This window comes from Crotalus tigris, unplaced genomic scaffold (assembly GCF_016545835.1).
Source record: "Crotalus tigris isolate CLP2741 ecotype Arizona unplaced genomic scaffold, ASM1654583v1 scf7180000024438.1716836, whole genome shotgun sequence".
NCBI classification, from domain to species: domain Eukaryota; kingdom Metazoa; phylum Chordata; class Lepidosauria; order Squamata; family Viperidae; genus Crotalus; species Crotalus tigris.
The window spans coordinates 145,843-167,131 of NW_024100607.1; the positions used below are offsets into that span (position 1 = coordinate 145,843).

At 38.7% G+C, this 21,289-nt stretch overlaps 1 protein-coding gene across 1 annotated transcript; it reads right to left on the reverse strand.

The window, feature by feature from the left end:
* Positions 1-1,451: 1,451 nt before the first annotated feature.
* On the reverse strand, positions 1,452-20,617 carry PTGER4 (prostaglandin E receptor 4). Its single transcript, XM_039331810.1, has 2 exons — positions 18,906-20,617; positions 1,452-4,416 (listed from the first exon to the last, which is right to left on the reverse strand). The coding sequence occupies exons 1-2, from the start codon at positions 19,734-19,736 to the stop codon at positions 3,829-3,831; spliced, it is 1,419 nt and encodes a 472-aa protein (XP_039187744.1). The 5' UTR covers positions 19,737-20,617; the 3' UTR covers positions 1,452-3,828.
* Positions 20,618-21,289: the final 672 nt, after the last annotated feature.

Below are 21,289 nucleotides of genomic sequence, written 5' to 3' on the forward strand. Positions count from 1 at the left end.
ATGGAAGAAATTTTTCTGCCTTTTATTCAAGACTGTTTTAGCCACCTGTATATATATATATACATAATTCCAATATTTCCATTTACAGTTCGTTTAGTGACCATTCGAAGTTACAACAGCAGTGGAAAAAGTGACTTATGACCATTTTTCACACCTATGACTCTTGCAGTATCCCCCATAGTCACATGAGCAAAATTTAGAGACTTGGCCAACTGACTTATATTTATGCTGATTGCGGTGTAGTGATTCTCCAAAGCGCCTGAAGGCATGACAAGAAGCAACGGATGGAAACTAATCAAGGAGAGAAGCAACCTAGAACTAAGGAGAAACTTCCTGACAGAACAATTAACCAATGGAACAACCTGCCTCCAGAAGTGGTGAATGCTCCAACACTGGAAGTTTTTAAGAAGAGATTGGACAGCCATTTGTCTGAAATGGTGTAGGGTTTCCTGCCTGAGATGACCTCCAAGATCCCTTCTAACTTTTTTATTATTAACAGCTATGGCAAGAAAGGTCGTAAAATGGCAAAATTCACTTAACAGCTGTTTTGCTTAGCACAAATGTTGGGCTCAATTATGGTCATAAGTTGAGGACTACCTGTACTACATCCTACAAAAAAACAACAACTAGAAAATGAAATCACTGCCACAGCATTTACAGAAGACAGCCATAGCTCTGACCTGATTCAAGAAAGGCATTTTTGGAGCAGGTGGGTGAGGAGATGGGTGTGCAGTTCTAGAACTTTATAGCTCTTTAAAGGGGCTGTGTCTTTCCTCAGGATTGTGTGTCTGTCTTGGCAGCTGAGCCCTATTTCTGGAAAAGGATGCTTTAAATAGCAGACTGGGGACTTTTGCGCAATGGCATGGTCTGAAGCACTTTGTGGAATTGGAATCCAGATTGAATATAAATAGCGTAGATTCAGGCTTTTTCTGTCCATCTTGAATGCTGTTTTTGTTCAGTAATAAAAACTGTTCAGTAGGATGAAACCCCATGTCAAGGCTTTCCTTCCCAATATGTAGCTTTACTGAATAATTTCACGAAGCACTCAAACTTATTAGTTTGTTTTTTGTTATGTCTTAATTTCCAATGCTGGGTTATGCTTGGCATGCCTAAACTGTTGGTGACTATTCCTGTATTGTAACCAAACTTTTTCCTGTGTGAACAAAATTTGTGTGTAAATCTATGAAATCTAGAATGGATGTATTCAGTGAGCTTGGTTGATATAACTCAAGAAGAATCCCAGTTCTGTACACAATTCTGGACATAAGAATTTATGGGGTGAAACACAGAAGTCTTTTATTGAATGCTACCATATCTTTAGGGCTGAGCATTCTATATTTTCTGCCTCTAAATTACTGTTTAGAAATTGTGTGTGCTGGGTTTATGATTATGTGAGGGCCTTCCCATGAAGTTACATTAAGGATGAGTAAGCAGGCACAGATTCACACCAATTTCTTTACCCAGTTGGCATATCTGCATTTAATTATGATTTCCAAAAGAGGTTTGTGCCAGGACAGCCAGTTTCATAAGCCATCTCTGAAATTCAGCCTCAAAATTCTGATTCCAATGGAAAGCAATTTACATGAAAACCATAATAAGCAACAGAAGATGCTTTTTCCTTGACAAAAACCAGACCTTGAACATCAATACAGGATAACACTGGAACACAAAAATCTAATCCTTTGAACATGGCATACAAAAACATAAATTTCCAGTGGCGTTAGAGCTTTTTTTTTAATTGAGAAAAACTTTATGGCTAATGTTTTTCTAATCTTATATGTCATTGTTTTTAATAAATAGATCACATCATAGTAATTGCTTTTTCTTTTCAGTTCTAGTCCCCAAATCAGTTAAATTGATTTTTAAAACAGTCTTTCTTTATTCCAAAAGCATTAGTGCAAACTACAATATTTGCTGTAACAAATGTTAGAAATAACTGAAAAGACACAAAAACAATGGTATAGTTTTTCATGCTCCAAATTCATTACAACTGAAAATGGATAATTGCAACATACATTCTGAAACAACCATCTCTAGAATACCTTGCACATCGGTGTGCACAATAAACATATTTGGAGTTTCTTGCATTTCTTCTATAGCAGTCCCACCTCCCAATGCTTGGATATACAACCCCTAGAATTCTCAGCCAACAAAGCTGGTTGTTTGAAAATCTTGATCAGTTTAATACAGGCTGGGGAAGACTGATGTAAATTGTAACTACAGCAAGGATAAATGGAAAAATATTGCTCACGTAAGCATTTGGCAACAATATCTTCATATAAATAGAGTGGACTGTATAGAAGATAAGAAAAATCTTTCAACAGGATGCTTACGAGAATGGTAATGCCATGTACAGCTGCCAATTCCTATATGGACATTGATAATGCAAAGCCTGATGTGTTGCTCATTTGTATATGTGTTAACATTCATAGTAAACCTAGGAGTTGCCGTAAGTATACAAAGAGCAGTGGCTGTACAATTGGCGACATAAGATAGCCCTAAGATTATGATCTTTTAAGGTGCTTTCTTCTACTAAATTCTGAAATATCTCTGAGCAAACACATTTTGAATTAAGTAAAGAGGATGTTGACTGGATGCATGTTTTGGACTTTGATTTTGCACACATGTGAAAAGTGCCTAAATCAGCAAGAATCGTTAATTGTAGGATGTACTTCTGACTAATGCCTCACTGGGGCATCCATACATAGCAGATGTTAACAGAACTGCATTATTAGCTTAGCTAGGAACCATTGCATTTTGAAGAGAAATTCACAGTACATTTTTAAAATTTATTTTTAAGGATGTGCAGCTCTATAGCTCTGTCTATGAAGTCACTAAGTCAAGCTCGACTCAAAAGAAGACTTAAGAAAATATGAGAAACATTTTAAAAACATAAAGCTTTTATTATTCCTATAGTGGCATCAAAACGTATTTCCATGTAATTCCAGATTCCTCGACTGGTCTCATCAATCAGCTCTCGTCTGGCCTGTTGAGTCTGCAAATTTGAAAAATCTAATGCAAAATTTAACAACTTACATTAAGAAGAAAGGAGGGGCTGACCATATTATTTTTTTCTATACTTTGTATTAATAATTAACCTTCTCACAGAGAAGAATATACATTCCTTAAATACAGTCAGTCACAATATTTCAGCCAGAAAATTCACATTTTTTCACCCCATAGAGAGATTTATCAGTTCCATATTCACTGGACCAGTTTGTTCCTTCGTTAGCAACTATCTTGCAATTAATTTCTCTGAACTATGAACCAGGAGGGAAGGATGGAGTGGAATAAGTATGCTTCAGTCATGTACAGATGGAGAAGATTGGTGACTTTTTCCAACACAAACTTTGTGAAAACAATCCTATCTCCCAGGGCAAGTTAAGGCAACAAGCAGCCGCCTGTGCTTCAGACACCAGTACATTCCTTTGTTACTTTGGCAGGGTTTGATGGCAGAGGATGATTCTCTAGGGCAATAAATCCCTGCAGAAACCTGTGCTTATCACATAACAGGAAAGATCCAGCAGCCGCATCTTGGAACCAACCTTAAGGGAGATGTAACTGCTGCAAATGAAGATGCTTAACTCTGATGGTGACTAGTTCAATGTCTCACATGGATTCCTGCCTGATGCACATTTCCAAGTCCATCTTGCCCTAAATGGCTATTTTGTCCCCAAGCATAGGATAGGGAAATCCAGATAAGCTTCAGGTATATGCCTTAGCTAGGTCAACAGAATGGATGGCAAAGATGGGCATTTGTATATTCTGTTGTATCAGTTCCTGCCTGCTTGGCTTAAGGACCAATTGTCTCTTACTTTTTTCTACTGCTTATATACACTTCTCTGACAAGTCCAGAGTTTCACTGGGAAAAGTGACTTGAAGGGAGCTGCCTTTAGGAGTGTTACTACCACAAGGCTTTAGTTCACTCACCAAAAAGGTATTCTCACACTCTTGCCCCTGCGAGGAGTCTGAGGTGTTTGAACTCCTTAAGGTCCTTATAGATGTAGTATCTGACTGAGTAAGACAGCTGCTGGCTCCCGGTAACAGCATTCGGTCACCGACCGTCCTTTCACTTGGCTCCAGCGGGTATAGCAGAGTCTGTGAAGTGCTACTGATCTCCCTTAACTCTCGGGAGATGAAGGAGGGTGAGTGGCTGGCTGTGACAGAGGAGGTCCGGCGGCCATCGGCCCAGTTGCAGTTGTTGCCTGTGTGCTGCCGGCGAGCCCCACCTATGCGGCAGAAAAGACACTTGACCTTCTCAATAGCTTTGCTCAAGACTGTCTTGCGCAGCAGAATGTAGACCCATGGATCCAGGATGGGGTTCACCGAAGCTATACGGATAGCTTGTAAATCTGGGTTCTGCTGAATGTCTTTTACTACATCTGGACGGTACAGTTGATTCACAAAGACACGTACCTGGAGAAGGAATGAATACATGTGTAAATAAACTTTATTCATAATTTGATGACTGAAGGCCAGGCTGACTTTTCAAGACTAAGAGTTGGCTTAGCATCTGACTGTTATAACAGGAAGGGAGATGGGAGAATGGGTAAAGTACATGGCATTCTGCAATGTCAGATGGGAGCTATTTTCAGAATGGGAAAAAATTTCTAGCCACTTGATTTCAAATAGAGATAAAAGACCTTTCCCCTTTTTCAGTTTATCTAAGTTAGCAGAACACTCAAAGGTCAATTAACCTTTTGTGAATTATTTTCTGAAAAACTTGCTGTCCCTACTGTATTCTGAATCCTGAATTTAGAGCTCAGAGGTTTTTCAGAGTTTTCATTTTCATTTAATAACAAATTCTTTTCCTTCTATAACCAAATCTGCTATTAAGTGTGTTGGATGTGCAAGGAACCACAAAATATGCCCATGAGCCATTCTGGCAGATCCAGCCAATCATTAAAAGCTCTAATCCCACTACCCATTGCCAGCCCACCCCCATAAATACATGTTTGGAAATAAAATTATAGCTATTTTTCTACCTCACAGGCAAATTTTCTTTCAAGGATGGGCCTAGAACTATGGATTCTTTGAGGTTAGAACACAGCTTTTGCTGGAAGACTGGAACATTCAAGAAAAAGTTGTTGCTTTTTTAATATCTTCCAAAGTTTGCCTGTAGTAGCTTGTTAAAAGTTATTTTCTTGACAGACAGCTTCCCTGGAATGAACTTCTTTTTTTTTTCATATAAAGAACATGATAATGCACAGTACTCAGGCTCTTGACAGTCTTTGCTGCCACTTTGGCAAGTCCTGCTAAAATATATTACAAAAATGCTGGCTGTAATCCCATGAATAGTTTTAACAAATGCACAGGAGAAAGTGAAGCCCATGTCCGTGGAAAGTGAAGCCCATGTAACCGTTTCCATAGGTGGCTTGTTGATTGGTTTATTTATTTTATTTATATTTTGTCTTTATTAATTTTATAAACAATAAGAGCTAACATCTAACACTGTTTCCTTCTCCTATTTCCCTCACAACAACAACCCTGTGAGATGAGCGAGAATGATTCGTCCAAGCCTAAGGCAGGACTTCAACTAACAATCTCTCTGTTTCTAACCCATGCCTTAGCGACTGGACCAAACTGGTTCTTGTTTCAGCAAAAAGTTTTAAATTTTAGATGTTTATGGAGATTCTCAGTCATGGTGTCCCAAAGGTGCTTTTTCCCCCCCAAAAGGCAACTGGACTTGGTTTTTTTGCTTAAAAAGAGATTTTGCTCCTCATCCAAGAAGTTTCTTCAGAACTGAAGAAGCTTTTTGGATGAAAAGCAAAATGTCTTCAAGTGAAAACAAAGTCCAGTTGCTTTTTTGGGGGGAAAAAGCATCTTTTAAAATTTAGATGCTTTTGTGTAGAGACTGAACCTTCGACCTGGAAGCTGAAAATAACCCCAAACTCTTTCTTGTGATCCTCAATGCTTTCCACTCAAATTCTACAGCAATTTACCAAATATCAGAAATACTATTTCCTGCTGAATTTAGTTGCATGAACAAAGAAATTAGATACTACCCACATTAAAAACAACAAAAGTCCCGAAAAACATCAATGCCCATTTTGCGTGGCATTGATATGCTGCATTTCTCCTGTGTCCTTTGACAGACAGCCAGACTCAGAAGTCGACACCTGAGCCTTGCAAAAGACATGACTGCTTTAGTGATACAATAAAACGTGATTTGTATGTGTGCTTGTGTGTTGCAAAGCAGCTCTTTCAAATCCTTTGCCCAGCCCTAATTTGTGAGCCTGCTAACTGAAACAGATTTCCAGACTCCTCTATAATTTTAAAAAATTAGCATGTGCTTGTTAGCACAACACAACTTGAAAGTATTGATCACTGTACTGCATATGAAATGGAGTCTGCATATGTCAAAAAATGTTCGAAATTTTGCATTTCATACAAGCCCAAAACCCCTGCAGAAGTCCTTAAAAAGTTGGGTGACTTTAATGAATGACAGAGAGGTCCTGTGTGGAAGATTCAAAGGACTTCTGAATCATATTCCAAGGGTATGCATCTGGGAAGTAAGCTGGACTTTAGCAACTAAGTCTGGGTTGCAGTTGTGAAGGGCACATAAGGACTGTGAGATATGCCATTTCCATCTCCCAGGCTGGAGGAAAATTGCTGACTGCAGAGGAGAGGATCCGGTAGGGGATTTCTCCATTTCTTGCCTACAAGTTTCAGAGATTGGCTTCTTCAGCAATGGGAAGTTCCAAGATCAAAAATACCAGAAGTGGGAGAGTCTACCTAACTGCCCTTCCTTTTATTTATTTATTTTCCAAAACAGGAACTCTTTTAATTTGTAATTCACAAAATTGAATAATGATGGAGTTTTCAGGACTGTCCAGTGCTTTGCAGCAGTGGAGAAAATAAGCACTTGAGTGCTCAAAAACAGCAGCCTCTGATCCAGTATGACTGCTGTGTAAACTGCAGATTAAGCTCTGTTTCAAATCTAAACTCTTGCTAGGTGAAGTTATGCAAACAGCAATATCTACCACAGCTGCCTGTAAGTACAACATGTAAAAATGCTGATCTTTCTGCTCCCATTCTCAGCCTTTTGTACTTCACCATGTTGGAAATAAAATACTTCTTTCCCAAAAAGAAACTATATTTACTTTAAAATATTACTGGATGTACTCCATGTAAAACAGCATGCAAAGGTTATTTATATTCCTGTCCCTGCAACCAGGCATTCTCCAGTACTGGAGATGGAGAATCCACCAATGGGTTTTCTCTGTCTGCCTGCTCTTGAGACCAAGTAGCCAAACCTGACACACTCCCTCTTGCTAGGAGACCCAGTCTAACTTGGTCTCAAGCTCTTGAAGACGTATCAGGTTTGGCTCTCAGCAGATAGCAGGTTAGAAAACTACATTGGTGAATTCTCCTTTCCTATAGTTATCCCAATATTTGGCTAGAACAATAATTTGGAATCCCTTTAACAAAATTCCCCACAGCACTGGGCTCAGTGCTTATTCAATCGCATAATCCGAGGTTTGTAAAACAGCATGCAAAGGTTATTTATATTCCTGTCCCTGAAACCAGGCATTCTGCTCTCAAGCTTGAGAGTTGGAGTTGCTTGAGTTGAGACTTCAAAGTTGAGTTTAGTTGAGTTGAGACTTGAAAATAAAAGCATGATCTTCACTTTGCTGGTTGTGACACTGGAGTTAGACTAGCAAACCTGCACAGAAAAGGCTTCCACGCTTTCCTCCCACTCATTGTATAGGTTGTCATCATCCATATGTACCTTCCTTACAGGCAAAACAATAATATTTGTGAATCTTTTAAGTATTAGAAAATATGGAGTATGTTATATTTGTTTTAACTAAGGCTATAAACTTTCATACTAAATCATGGATACCTATGCTAATCAAAAGAACTGGAATTCACATTCCTATAGGGATATGTGGATACTGGCACATGACCATAGCAAGGAATGAGAAAGAACATTTCTTCTAATAATCAATGGTTTTTATTAAACTGTAAATCATTGTAATTGCAATTAATTTTATGAACATATATATCCAAGAACAATCCTCCCAGCATGCTTTTCTCATTCATTTTCATATTTGCAACTTTCAGGATAAGCAAATATTACCTAATGCTATTACAGCACTTCGAATTTTAATAATTGAGTTATACTGATACCACCTGAAATGTACATTTATTAATCTTTATGTGCTAAAAGATTTCTTGTTCTTTAAATATGACTCTTAGATCTTGTACGTGAGTTGATTGAGTCCAATTATATTTTTGCAGATCAACTGACCAGAAATTTAATGGGCTGAATATAAATGATCAGATTTATAACCACTAGATGGCACAATAACTACATTTCTAGTAGTTTCTTCTCTTTCCTGCTATCTAATTTGAGAAAGCATGAAAAAGAAGTAAGACAGTTGATTACTATAAAATCTTGTTCTGAATCGTGGGATCAAACCCAACATTTGGTGTTATATAAGATAAAAGTGATGACAAAAATAAACAAAAATAATTTAATTGAACAGATTAGAATATGCAAATTGAATGTACAGGTCTTTCATCTAATTCAAAGTACCAACTGAAGTAGTAATTAACTTTTATTAATTTATCTATATGTCTATTTATTAGTATAGCTTAGGTTAGACAATCCAAAATAGTGTTCTGGAAATCTCTACATTCTTTTCAATGAGACTAGTTAATGGTGAGACAATTTTTTAAAACATTTTCCATCATTTGTGATAGAATATGGCCCTTTAAGCCCTCACAGAAATTCCACAGCAAAAGCTCAATTCTTCTTCAGTAGACCAGTTGCTACAAGAAATGTTCCATAGAGGTAGACATCTCAAAAACAATGACCTGGGGAAGTAATTCTTCGCCTACGCTTCTTTGCAATTCTTTGCAATTAACATTTTCAGTGGGGAAAATGAAGGAACTATTAAGAGGCTTGCCAAAGACTACATACCTGCAATTCCCAACAAACAGGAATTGAAGATACACCCAATTCTGAAAATCAGTCCAATCCAATGGAGTATTTGCACTGACTAGTTGCACATTGATAAAAGAAATTAAGATGAAGATTAACCAAATTCCTCCCTCTCTCCCTACAAAAGCTACATTTTATCTTAAAGTTATATGATTTCTGGGCTATTCTTTCTTTCTTTGGGGTTTCATTGAAGATGGAGCTTCAATGTTTGGGAAAATCTAACATTACTACATGGAAGACTAATTTGATCAAGGCTAAAAGTAATATGGGAAGAACCAGTAGAAATTCCTCCTTTTTACCTTATGGCAGATTCCCCTATTTTGAGGGATGTTGTACAGCTGCCATGGTTCAAGCCGGCTGAAAATTATGGCTATACTAGGTAGGAATCATGGAAGGTGAAACTAACCCAATTTGGGAATTATCAAATGTTCTGCAGTTGTCCTATGTAAGCCTACAAACTGTATTCTTCAGAGTGATTATCAACCTGCCTGATCTTTAACAGATAGATTAATAATTTGATAATTAACAGGGAATGTGTAAAAGTCATGTGAAAAAGTCATTTCCTTGAGTTAAATAGACAAATAATAATGCCTTGGCATATAACAGTTCATAATCATATTTAAATGAGTGATAAATACTGTACTGTACTGTCTAATAAATAACTGACAAGTCTCAAGATAAAATAATATGGGGAAAGCAAGACCGCCAACACAAAAGATCCCAAACAAAGGATTCTGGAGCTTTCTTTACATTTATACAGGGCCAAATGTAAGATAGTGTTCTTAGTTTCTTTCAGATCCATGCTTAAGCAACTGTCACTATTTCTGAAGATGATACTGTGGCCAGAAGAGCTGATCTGAATTTCTTATGTTATAGATAGCTTCCTCTTTTCTTTTCTGCACTAATGAAATTTCTGATACAGTGATTTCTGCTTCATTTCATAAGGCCATTCCAGGGAAATTGATTCATGGTTTAAATCCCACTTGTACACAAACAATAAGTACATTACATTTAAAAGCCTTCTGATGTACAGGTCTTCTAGCAATGTGAATCCTCTGTTGACTGAATACCCATTGCATTGTAATGGCTTACCTCAATGTTTCTCAACTTCGGCAACATTAAGCTGTGTGGACATCAATTTCCAAAATTCTCCAGTCGGCATGGTTGGCTAGGGATTCTGGGAGTTGTGGTCCACACATCTTAAAAGTTGCCTAGTTTAAAAACTACTGGTTTAATGGATCACAATAGAAACCAGCTAGAGAGAAATTCAAAAGTTTCACTTTTTATCAGAAAGTTGAGCCAGTATCAAACAAACAAACATCCTTCCCAACAAGATATAGCATTTCAGTTTGGGAAGTGGTTCAGGGAAACAAATCTCCACATCAGAAAGCAAAGTTCTACTGAATCCCTTCTTACCATCAGATTTGGTTGATCTAATTGCAACTTAATCAGTACAAATGGTAAAGTTGACGGCGATAGGATCCACCCACTCACCCACAAGAATTGCATAAACAACAGCCTAAAGCAAGAAAATGAAATCCATAGCAGGAGCAAAATCTGACACACATTGCAACATAGCTTCCTTCAAACCAAGCTCAATGCTTGGTGACTTCATAGATGCCTCCATGTATTTTGCTTGGCAATAATACAGGAACGAATCGTCACAGACTTTTTCCAGAAAGCTCCGCCCAAAACTAAGTGAGATCAGATCTGATTAGTACTTTAATTGGGAGAGACCCAAGAAATTCCAGGACAAGATAAGAAATCAAACAAATGAAGAACTATACAACTATTTCTCTACTGCCTGGCAACAATATGATGGGTAGGAGTCAAATTCTATTTGAGATAGTCTTTACTTTAATCAAATGTAATACTAATTGTAGCCGTGGGTAGGAAGGGGGATGGATATATATAATTCCTATGATGAATTTTAAAAACAGGCATCATTTTTGAAATAATTCCACAGTTCAGAAGTATTACTAGAATGCTAGATTCTTGAAATAGATTTCTGGGCTTCATCCATGTTGGAATTGCCACACTTTTACAGTTTACCCCTGAATGCTACTATTGTTTATTCCTCCAAAATTCGAAGAAAAGTGTTACCAAAGAACACGTTACTTAGTCTTCTCATATTGATATTTGGATCTTACACTTTATATTAACATATATTAATTCAAGTATTTCATGCTGAAACTTTAAAAAAAAATGAATCCACAAAATGAATATCAACTTACGACCATTCTGTTACGGTTCCGGCTAATGAAACACTTCAAAGAACTTCCAGGCATTGATTTCCCTAAAAGTCTTTTATTGCTTCAAAATGTAGGCACAGGCATAAAGCTTTTTGCTAAGATCTAAATTCTCTTAGATTATCAGCATGTTCCCTCCCTAAATTAGCTGCCATATGTCACATTATCCAATTAGTGTGAAGGTCAAAGGTTTCCTTCCTTTCTCTTATGCTCTGCATTAACTCCAAAAATACCAAACAGTTCTGCATATTGTCAAAGCAAGAATATACAGTATTTGCAGCATTGACACATTAGTTTAGCAACTGCTTGAAGTTACAATGGTGCTGAAATAAGTGACTCACAACCAGTAATTACAGTTAAAATTTCCAGGCATCCCTGGCAGTTCTATGATCAAAACTTAGATGCTTGGCAACTGGCAGGCATTTACAACAATTGCAGCATTGTGGGGGTGACATGAGACCTTTCCAGCCAGCCTCCAACAAGCAAAGACATTGGGGAATCCAGATTTACTTAATGAACATAGTGATTCATTTACCCGTGGTGAAAACTCACTTAACAACTGCCTTACTGAGTGACAGAAGTACCAGTTCCAATTGTGGTCATAAGAGAAGGATTACCTGTATTACGTCTTCCTTAGTTAAGCTTCTCTGCCTTTCATAATCCTTTACATTTGATGCAATAATAAACTGAAGTAATGATAATAGTTTGGATAGTAGCAGGTTTAAAAACTTCTCCTTTATCCTCTTAAAATATACACATGCAATTATTGTGGGCCCAGTTAACTTTGGCATAGATTCTGTTTTTGCCTGAGGTGATCTGAATAGAAGCTTTATGTAAGTGTTTTGCAAGCTACACCTAATTCAGGTCAGAAGCCCTGATCCTTTCAATGCTGTAATCCTGAAAACAGGTGAGCTGGAATAAAGATATGGGCAAACCAGGTCAGAACCCAGATTTGAGGTTAATTCAATAAAAATATAAGAGCTCAGCTTGCCCACCTCTGCATTAGCAGATCAGCTTTGCCCAGTTAAAGTTCTCAGATGATTTCAACCAAAGCTCTCCATTTTTTTTATCTAGTCCAAGGAAGACAGAACTATCCTCTACTGTAAAGTTACCTGCTGCCTGCTTTCAACAATCAGGATCTAATCCCAAACATGACAGCTTAACCACCAGCTTCTAAATACTTGCAAAATAAATTCATCTCAGTTTCAGGAAAGAAGAGTGTCAGATGAACTTGATTCCGGGGTATGTTTGTATTTAGGAGTCAATTTCTGATTACTCAATAAATAGGACAGCAACTTTTTTTATCGAAATGCAGCCTGGGGGAGGATGGCCCTTTTCTCACATATCATTTTTCCCCATCTGATTTGCCTGAGCTCCCAAACTGGGTGTGAAATAGGTCCTGAGATTCCTTCCAAACATGATGGCGGTCTTCCATACGTCTGCACAACTCAGAGTGCACCAAGAACAAACTTTGGGCTGACTACAATCCCACGGATCACACTCTCCCATATCTAGGTCCCAATACATAATTTGAAGTCTTACTAATAGTACTATGAAACAGGCTACATCATGAGTCAACCCCCAACCTCGGATGAGCTGATATCCAGGAAAAAGTATTTTTCCCTCCTAAGTGCACGCCTAAAGCATGTCTTACCAGAAAATGTTTTTTTTTTAAAGTAGTTGCCTTCTACAGCAAACAAAGGAGGAGCTATCCACAATATCTTTACATACCCTCATAAAATTCTCTCTATCGCATTCCGATACATGACTTTATATAGCCAGCTGGTTAATATTAAGCAGGAAGACAATTTACAAACTAACCTTTGCCCAGAAGATCTTGGTGCCTATTTAGCACAGGTAGTCCTCAACTTGCGACCACAGTTGGGACCAGAATTTCCATTGCTAAGCAAGACAGTTAAGAGAGTCACACCCGATTTTATGACTTATTTTGCTGGCTTTTGCCATTTTCTGTTTTAAAGCAAATCACTGCAGTTGTTAAATGAATCAGACTTCCCCCGTTGACTTTGCTGATGGAAAACTGGCTGGGAAAGTTGCAAATGGCAATCACATGACCCCGGGAAGTTGCAACTGTCGTAAATACACGCCAGTTGCCAAGCACCTGAATTCTGATCATGTGACCGTGGGCATGCTGCAATGGTGGTACATGCGAGGATGGTTGTATGTCACTTTTTTCAGTGCCATCGTCGCAAAAAAAATGGTTGTAAATTGAGGACTTCTTGTAAACTATCACAAACCTGGCTTGTGCTGTGATTCAGGCAATGGCTCTTTTGACTACGACTTCTGCTGACCACATGAACATCTCTATGCAGATTACTGGGCAATGATAAAAGCAGCTTTTTCCAGAACTGTTTCTTTTTTCTTTTTACTTTTTAAACTTGTTTCTAGATCTAACCGATAAATTTCCCAGCTAAATTGTATAGCTCCATGTGCTTCTGAAATATGCATTGGCTCTGCATACAAACCAGCTAAAAGGGGTACATCTTGTGGATGATCCATGTCCTGAAAGGTCAGTTAGGAACTATTTTATTTTACTCATTTTACCCCATTTCTTGTTTTCTTGCACAGTGGATATAGCAGGCTCTTTGTCCCCAATCCATTACCACTTGTCAGGGACATTAAAGACTCTAATCTACCTAATATTAAGAGAACTTGTACTGCTACGGCTTTGCCATCTAAACTAAGATGCAAAAAACAGATTTTTTTTTTATAGGAGGAAAAGTTTCTGTACATTAAAAATCTTGGGAAGGAGAAAATAGTCCTATACTCTGATGACAGGGCAATCTATTTTAATTTTATACAAAAATCAAGAAGGCACCACAAAGTTCCCGCTCTTTTAAAGGGCCTGAGACATAAAGGGGGCTGGGCTTCAATCATGTCTCCAATGTTATCATTTTGAACACACTCATACTTGCCTTCTGTGAATGTCTTGGCTATTAGGAATTTTGATGGTGCCTCAAATAATAACAATAAAACTCTCCAGGTGAATGTACCCCAAAATCCCAGTCATTTGAAATTGGTGATACTCATTGGAGGTAATTGTTTACATCATGGAAGAAGGAGAAAACGGGTAGGGATTAAATTAAATATAGGAAAAAAAAATTGGTGGTATAGAAGTGTTTTTAAAGAAGTATGTATACAAAGCTTTCCTATTTAAAATGAATAAATTATGAAGACCCTGTTCAGTTCTGTTCCTGCACCAATTTCTATAATCTTCACTGTAATAAAATATCGGATCTTTCCACAAATAATTACAGCCAACACTGAATTATATTTGAAAATAAGGGTAATATGTCTTTCAGAGTGAAATTCATAATTTCTGACATGCATCGATTCCCAGCATATCTCACTACAGAAAGTACAGTACTTGGGAAACTCCACTGGAATTTCAAAGACGCATATGCACTGGCAGTCAGTACTCTAAATGTTAACAATGAACAGAACATGAAATTTAGATTAACAAAATATACTATGTCTAAATAAATAAACTAATATTTCTTTAACATAACATAACTGTTTTACATAACATTTTAAGACACTGGCTGGGTGCATGACATGTTGAATCACAAACTCTCCAATTTATTTTAATTTAGCCTAGTTCACTGAGTCAGCCCAGTCTATGAGTAGCTGGCAGGTGGTTAGGTCTGCTATACTTAAAATCCCATAGAGCAGCACTGCAGTTCTCCAGTGTGTTATACCAAAATAAATTGTGTGTACTGATATAATCTGGGTTCAAATTCCTGTTCAGCAAGATAATTCATTGAGTCAACCTCAAAAGTTATTGTGAACATAAAGCAAGGGGAAAACAACCTATATATAGCTCTGAAGTCTGTTGGATTCATACAAGGGCCCTGACAATGAGTCTATGACAGTTTTAATTCACAAGTAAAAATAACCCATTTTATTTTTCTATGTGTTTTCCCATGCTTTCACTTTCTTCAAGTTTCCCAGCAGAGTTTGTTTCTATATGATTCTTTCATTGCTGAGATTATTAGGAAATGAAAGGGTACCAGATTCCAAAATGAGTGCCAGAGGGTTTTACAAATTAAGTTTACTTACCATTTTACTACTTTCATAGTCAATTAACCCTCTCTAATAGCAAGACATTGAGCATGATAACATTCATTGTTTTCCATTCCTTTTGTTTTTATTTTAAAAAAAAAAATAATAGAAAAAAAATTGTTTACTGAAACATTTTTGTCAGGTGTTTGAAGGCAACATCTTTCCTTCAATACAAAAATTCTGTAAAATTTCATATCCCCACCAGAGTCCTGCTCTGTATTATCAGAACCAGCCTACATGCATCTTCATATATATAAAAAAAGATAACTACCCACAGACAATACTGAATTTGGACTAGTCAGAGGTATGTTGAAATACCCATTCATTCATTTAACAGACAGGTGAGGATCAAATCATATTCTTCTAGTGTCTCTAAGCTTCTTCACAGGTTCACTGCAAAGATAAAGCATGTAGACTCCATGTTGTTTGATACATAAACATTGTACTGAATACAACACTTTTAATTTGAAATAAATAATCAGCAGTAAATTGATTCTCCTGTTATCAAGTAAGCACCTCTAAGCATATATATTGAAAAATCAACTTAACTGTATTAAACTGTATTACGTAAGCATGTAAGTGACTATTTGTCCCAACTTGGCATCTAACTACTGTTTCCAATAGACAGTCTGGACAATAATTTCTTATGTTCTGTTTCAGTTTGGATCTCAGCTGGATTTAATAAGATCTCCAATGGAACAAATAAAAACATCCAATACAGTTTTCTGTTTCCATAGCATTTACTGTATTTAATTTAAAGTTTTATGAAATGTTTTTAGTCTTCTTCACTACGAAACACAACTAATATACAAGTGTTTTCTTATCCATTATCATCTTCTTTAGGCAGAGAGATTTGTACTTTACTTGTATCCGTGAATACAATTATCAGATACTTGGCCACCGATTCCTGCCCTTGGGTGTCTTAATCACAACATTTGAAAGTCAGAGGTGTCACAAATGTTGCTTTGCCTTACACATTTGTGCTCATCTCAAACCTTCTTTCCAGCATTCTATGAAATGCTGAGAAGGTGTGTGAGCAATGATTCTCCTTCTTCTATTAATGAATATATTAAAGGCATGAAACGGAAACTATCTCTCTTATTAGAAAAAAATATTGCTCTTTTCTGCCTGATTGAAAAATGTAAAGGAATGAATCCAGTCTTCTAGAGGTATCTATTATGGAAAGCAGAAGCCACAGGCACATGCCCCAAGTGAACTAGCAAATGGGTTTATGATAATACTTTAAGGATTACTTAGCCACAATCTGAAAAAATCCCACACCAGGGGTGTGTCACATCAGGAAGTAACAGCACCTTCACTCAGCTTGTAAAAAACTAAACAGATATAGATCTAATCAGTAATTGGATGAAAGACCACCAGTGCTATAGACTAGCTTAGAAAACAAAAGTCCCTGAAGCAAGGAATCACAAGCCATAAATGCGAGGGTGTGTTGGGCAGCCATATAAATCATGAAAGAAAAAGAAAGGACAAAAGTTGTATGAATATATCCATGTAGTCACCCAAAGTCGAACACAACTCAAGGGATATCTTATTTTTATCCTTTCTGAGGAGTAAGTAGACTTGACCACTTCGCACTGTAAATAAATGTGATAATACTGTATAACTGTTTCTTCATGTTTAAAAGTATTGAAAATTTAAGTCCTTTCATAAAGTAAACAAACAGTTGCAATAAAAACAAGTAGTGTAGCATCATTTAGCTTTTACAAGCAGAAACTGATATTTAGAATATATAGATGGAAGAAACAGGTAACTCATTATTGCAACAATATCAAAATGACTGAGTTATTATTACATTATTAGAACCAAAAACACTTCTGTGAAAGGAGGAAGTGAACCCAATTTTAGCTACAGTATTTCCCCACCAGAAACACACAATTCATTAAGCACAATTTCCTCTTGTCGTTATCAGGCTGCACATGAACTCTCATTTTGCAAGATGATTCTGAATTGTAGGAGTCTGTTTTTCATATCCCCCCATCTGGGCTATTTCCATCTGAAAAGATAACAAGCACTACAAGAAAACAATTATCCTTAATTTGCTACCAGATCTTTTGTAAGGAAATTACTGACCACCCTTTATGTTTACTTTCACCACTTAAAACAGGACTCATTGTGGTATTAAGTCAAAGATCATGGAGCAAAATGTAGTCTCAGTAAGAAACACCAATAGAAAAGTGTACAGTTACACACTGAAGAACATGACCTGGACTATTTTTAAAATGCACTGATATCCCAGACCAGGTATGCATAGCTGGATTATTTTAATTATGTAGCAAAACTGGCCTAACTAGTAAAATTATAGCATTTAGTTGAATAACTCAAGCTTGTGGTTTGCCCAGTCTCTCTTGGTCATGGATTTCTCTGCTAGGAAGCAATTTTAGATTATCTCTTGCCTATAAGAAGCCCCCTCAACCATGCCCAGCTGTATTCTCCATGTTCCTCTCCAAAGTACCACTTAGCTTACAGAATAAAGGGAAGGATAATAGCAAGCATGCCCTGTCAGTTGTTTAATATATCCCTGCCAAGAAAAAGGAGCTTGCTGCATTTTATTAGAAAGTTTACAAGAGGGGGCAAATCTTAGCTAATCCCATAACTGCTGTTACTCCTTCTCTCTTCCTTAGAGTCAACAGGAAAAAAATCAATGCCTACAGCCAGGCACAAAACAGTTATCTAAGTTGTCCATGCAACAATAAATAACTGCATGAAACTGTCATAGCCCTATCATCATCACAGGAAAAATCTTGCTTTACTTGATGTAGAACACTATTAATTTTATTTCTTCTTAAAGTTCCAGAAAAAAGAAATTTGGGAACCAGTCTTTATTAAACTGTTAAATCTTTTAACCTGATATACATATTTCTAATCATTAAAGATACTTTAACATTTGTTTGCTTAAGTGTATCTGGGGACCTTATGCTAATGCTATGAATACTGAACTGCAAGTAATTTCATAATAATCCATTTTGGCAGAAATGTTCTGCAATTTCAGTATGTCTACATTAAGCCACACTTTAATTTGTATTTCTACAACATCCCATGAAAGCTACTTATATTTTTAATCATTCAGTCTATCCAATAACCTAATGAAGTAGCAAAAATTGAATATAAAGCTGCAAAGTTATGCATCTGAAAAATAACTCCTTGAAAACACCATGGTACTTTTGAAGAAAGTAAAGGGGTACTATTTTAACATCAAGTAATATGCCACAATTATTCTGTGTGTCGATTGTTTGCATATTGCAAGAGCTCCTGACATTTTAGGGAACTTAAAACTGTTTTCTTGCATGAGGCTAAAATTGACCGTAAAGAATTTCTTTACAAGATTGGCAATGATGAAGCTGAGTTTGGATCTTCTCAGCTCTATGAGCAGGTAAATAGCTAAAGAGCAGGTCAAAAATATTTGTTAGTATGTTGTGTTAAATGTTAGTATCAAGTCAAGAAAAAAAACGGAAGTAGATTCGGCTCCTTGCTTTTTCTGGGTTAAAAACGTTTTAGATTACATGTGTGGCAACTACAAAGGAGGAAACATAATGTTGCAGCCACAATGTTCCTCTAAAGGAAATTAATGATGATATTGGAAAGAAAAGGATAAGCAGATTACTCACCACTAGAGGAATGGAACAAATCACTACGACCAAAGAAGTGGCAATGAGCAAGATGACCATCTGGATTTCTGCACCAGCCATGCGCCGGAAGCTCCTGCGCCGGCGAAAGTCTGACAGGCGGCTAGTGGCATTGTCTGTCCCCAGGGAAGTGCGCCGCATAAATTGCCTGTGCATGCGGATCAGGGCCATGCACACCAAGATGTTGGAGACCACCGTGACCATGATGAGGAAGGAGCTGAAGCCGGCATACATGTACGAGAAAGCAGCATGGCTGGACGTGTTTGTCTGCCAGTCTATGAAGCACCAGGTGTACGGGTACTGGAGCTTTGTCTTCCCCAAACCCATGCTTGGCATAGCACAGAAGAGGACGTTGGAAACATAGATTGCAAAAAGAGTGAGCGCTGCCAATTTCTTATCCACATAATGGTTGTAGAAGTAGGCATGGTTGATGGCCAGGTACCTCTCTATGGACATGGCGCAAATGATGCTGAGTCCAGACAGGCCAAAGAAGAGGAGGATGAAGCTGCTGTATTCACACAGGGGTTGGCCACCAGGCCATTCGTGTTTCACGTATGTAGCAATAGTCACTGGGCTGACCAGGCAAGTCCCCAAGAGGTCAGTGACAGCCAATCCACAGACCAGGGTGTAGAAGGTGGTCTCTTTCTGCTCCTTCCGGGATTTGCAAAGAACCACAATGGCTATGAGGTTCCCCACGACTCCAAAAATGAACATGACCATGGGGATGGTCAGGGGTTTGCCGTTCTCAGCCAGTCCACCTGTCCCATTAGAGGAGCTGTTGCTAGTGGGGAGCATGGTGGGGTTCAACGCCATGGCAAACCTTGAGAAGACCCAGCAGAGAAGCGTGGAGGAGAAGTGGATAAACTACAAGGGTTAAGGGTGCTAAAGTTCAGTTCTGAGAGGAAGGGAAACAAGAAGACGGCAAACATAAGGGGACAAAAAAACCCTGCATTTCAGAGAGAGAAGAGAAGTGAGAGTGGAAACGAGTTGAGGAGTTATTCTTATTTCAGAAAGATGGAGGAAACAGTAACCCCAACTCCTCAAAATAATTCTGCAAGTCAGGAAGGCATAGACTTGTGGGTGAGTTTCCTGCCTGATTCTTGGGATTGTTTGACCTTCTATTCTTCAGTTTTAAAAATCGGTCCTGTTTTTGTCACAGTAGGGCTTCCCGCGCCTCTTCGGGAAAAACTAGCTGTTTTTCTTCGTTTTTCAGATTCCCGAGCGAAGACATCTATCTCCGAGCAGACCAACGTCAAATAGATTTCTTCCCACGGCTTCGCGAAGCCACCCTGATTGGAAAGTTTCGTGGACCCGATGGCCCGCGGGTTTCGAAAACCGTTTCTCGCGGTTCCTCTGGTTTGCTGGAGGCAGCAGCGGCGGAGACTCCGCGACTATCTTATCCGTCTTCTCCGGCGGGGGTCCGATCACAGCGCGGTGACTTTGGCAGCAGAAGCCAGAGCGATACATCTCATTCGAGGCTCCCCATAGGAGAGGAGCTGGGGAATCGGGGGAGCCAGCGATCGCCCGGGGATGCGGAGGATGCCGCGCGGACAGCGGGTGCCCCAACTCAGCCACTCTTCCCGCGCCAATCATGTGCCTCTCTGAGCGCGGCGCTTACTCACCCTTCGGAGCGTTTGCAACTTCGCTCCTACAAATTTCTCGGCAACGGAGCCGCGCTTGGCAACGCCCACCTCGCTCCTCATTGGTCCATCGGCTGGAGAGCGAGAGAGGCGCGGTTCAGAGGGAGCCGCTTTGCACGGAAAAGAGCTTTTCCGCGAGCGGGGCGCGAGTTTCGCGTGTCTGTCACTTCGGGAAGGGGTGCGGCTGGGGGTGGAGGGGGGGTCCTGGCTGCGCATGACTTTTCGCTCAGCCTTCTCCAACCGGGCCCTCTCGCCACTACCCCAGTCCGCAATCGTAGGCGGGGATTTCACCCAGCGCTCCGACAGGCGCGTATAGAAAAAAGCGAGGCTTAACTTTTGGGGGCAAAAGGGTTTTCTCCCTGCTTCGCAGCCCCGGCTGGGATGAGACCTGAGTGGTGGGTTTCCTGGAAGTCCGTAGTTTCCCAGGAGGCCGGAGCTTCAAGCCTTGGAGTGCGGAACTAGAGGAGAGATCGCTTCGTTCTTCGCATTTTAGTTAACGGAATTCAAGGGTCTTCAAACTTGGCTCTTTTATGACTTGTGGGCTTCAACTCCCAGAATTCCTTAGCTAGCGTGCCTGGCTGAGGAATTCTGGGAGTTGAAGTCCACAAGTCATAAAAGGGCCAAGTTTGAAGACTCCTGCTGTAACTCCTTTCCGGGTCAAAATGCCTAGCAGCGGTGTGTGCATTAAACTTTTGGCAACTTCAAGAGGTGTGAACTTCAACTATC

Bases quoted from the DNA above. Each gene is read 5' to 3' on its own strand.
- PTGER4 (XM_039331810.1), bottom strand. From the start codon at position 19,736: ATGGCGTTGAACCCCACCATGCTCCCCACTAGCAACAGCTCCTCTAAT. The intron at 4,417-18,905 runs GTGAGTAATCTG...TTCCTTCTCCAG, and splicing joins TTTGTTCCATTCCTCTAGTG to GTACGTGTCTTTGTGAATCA.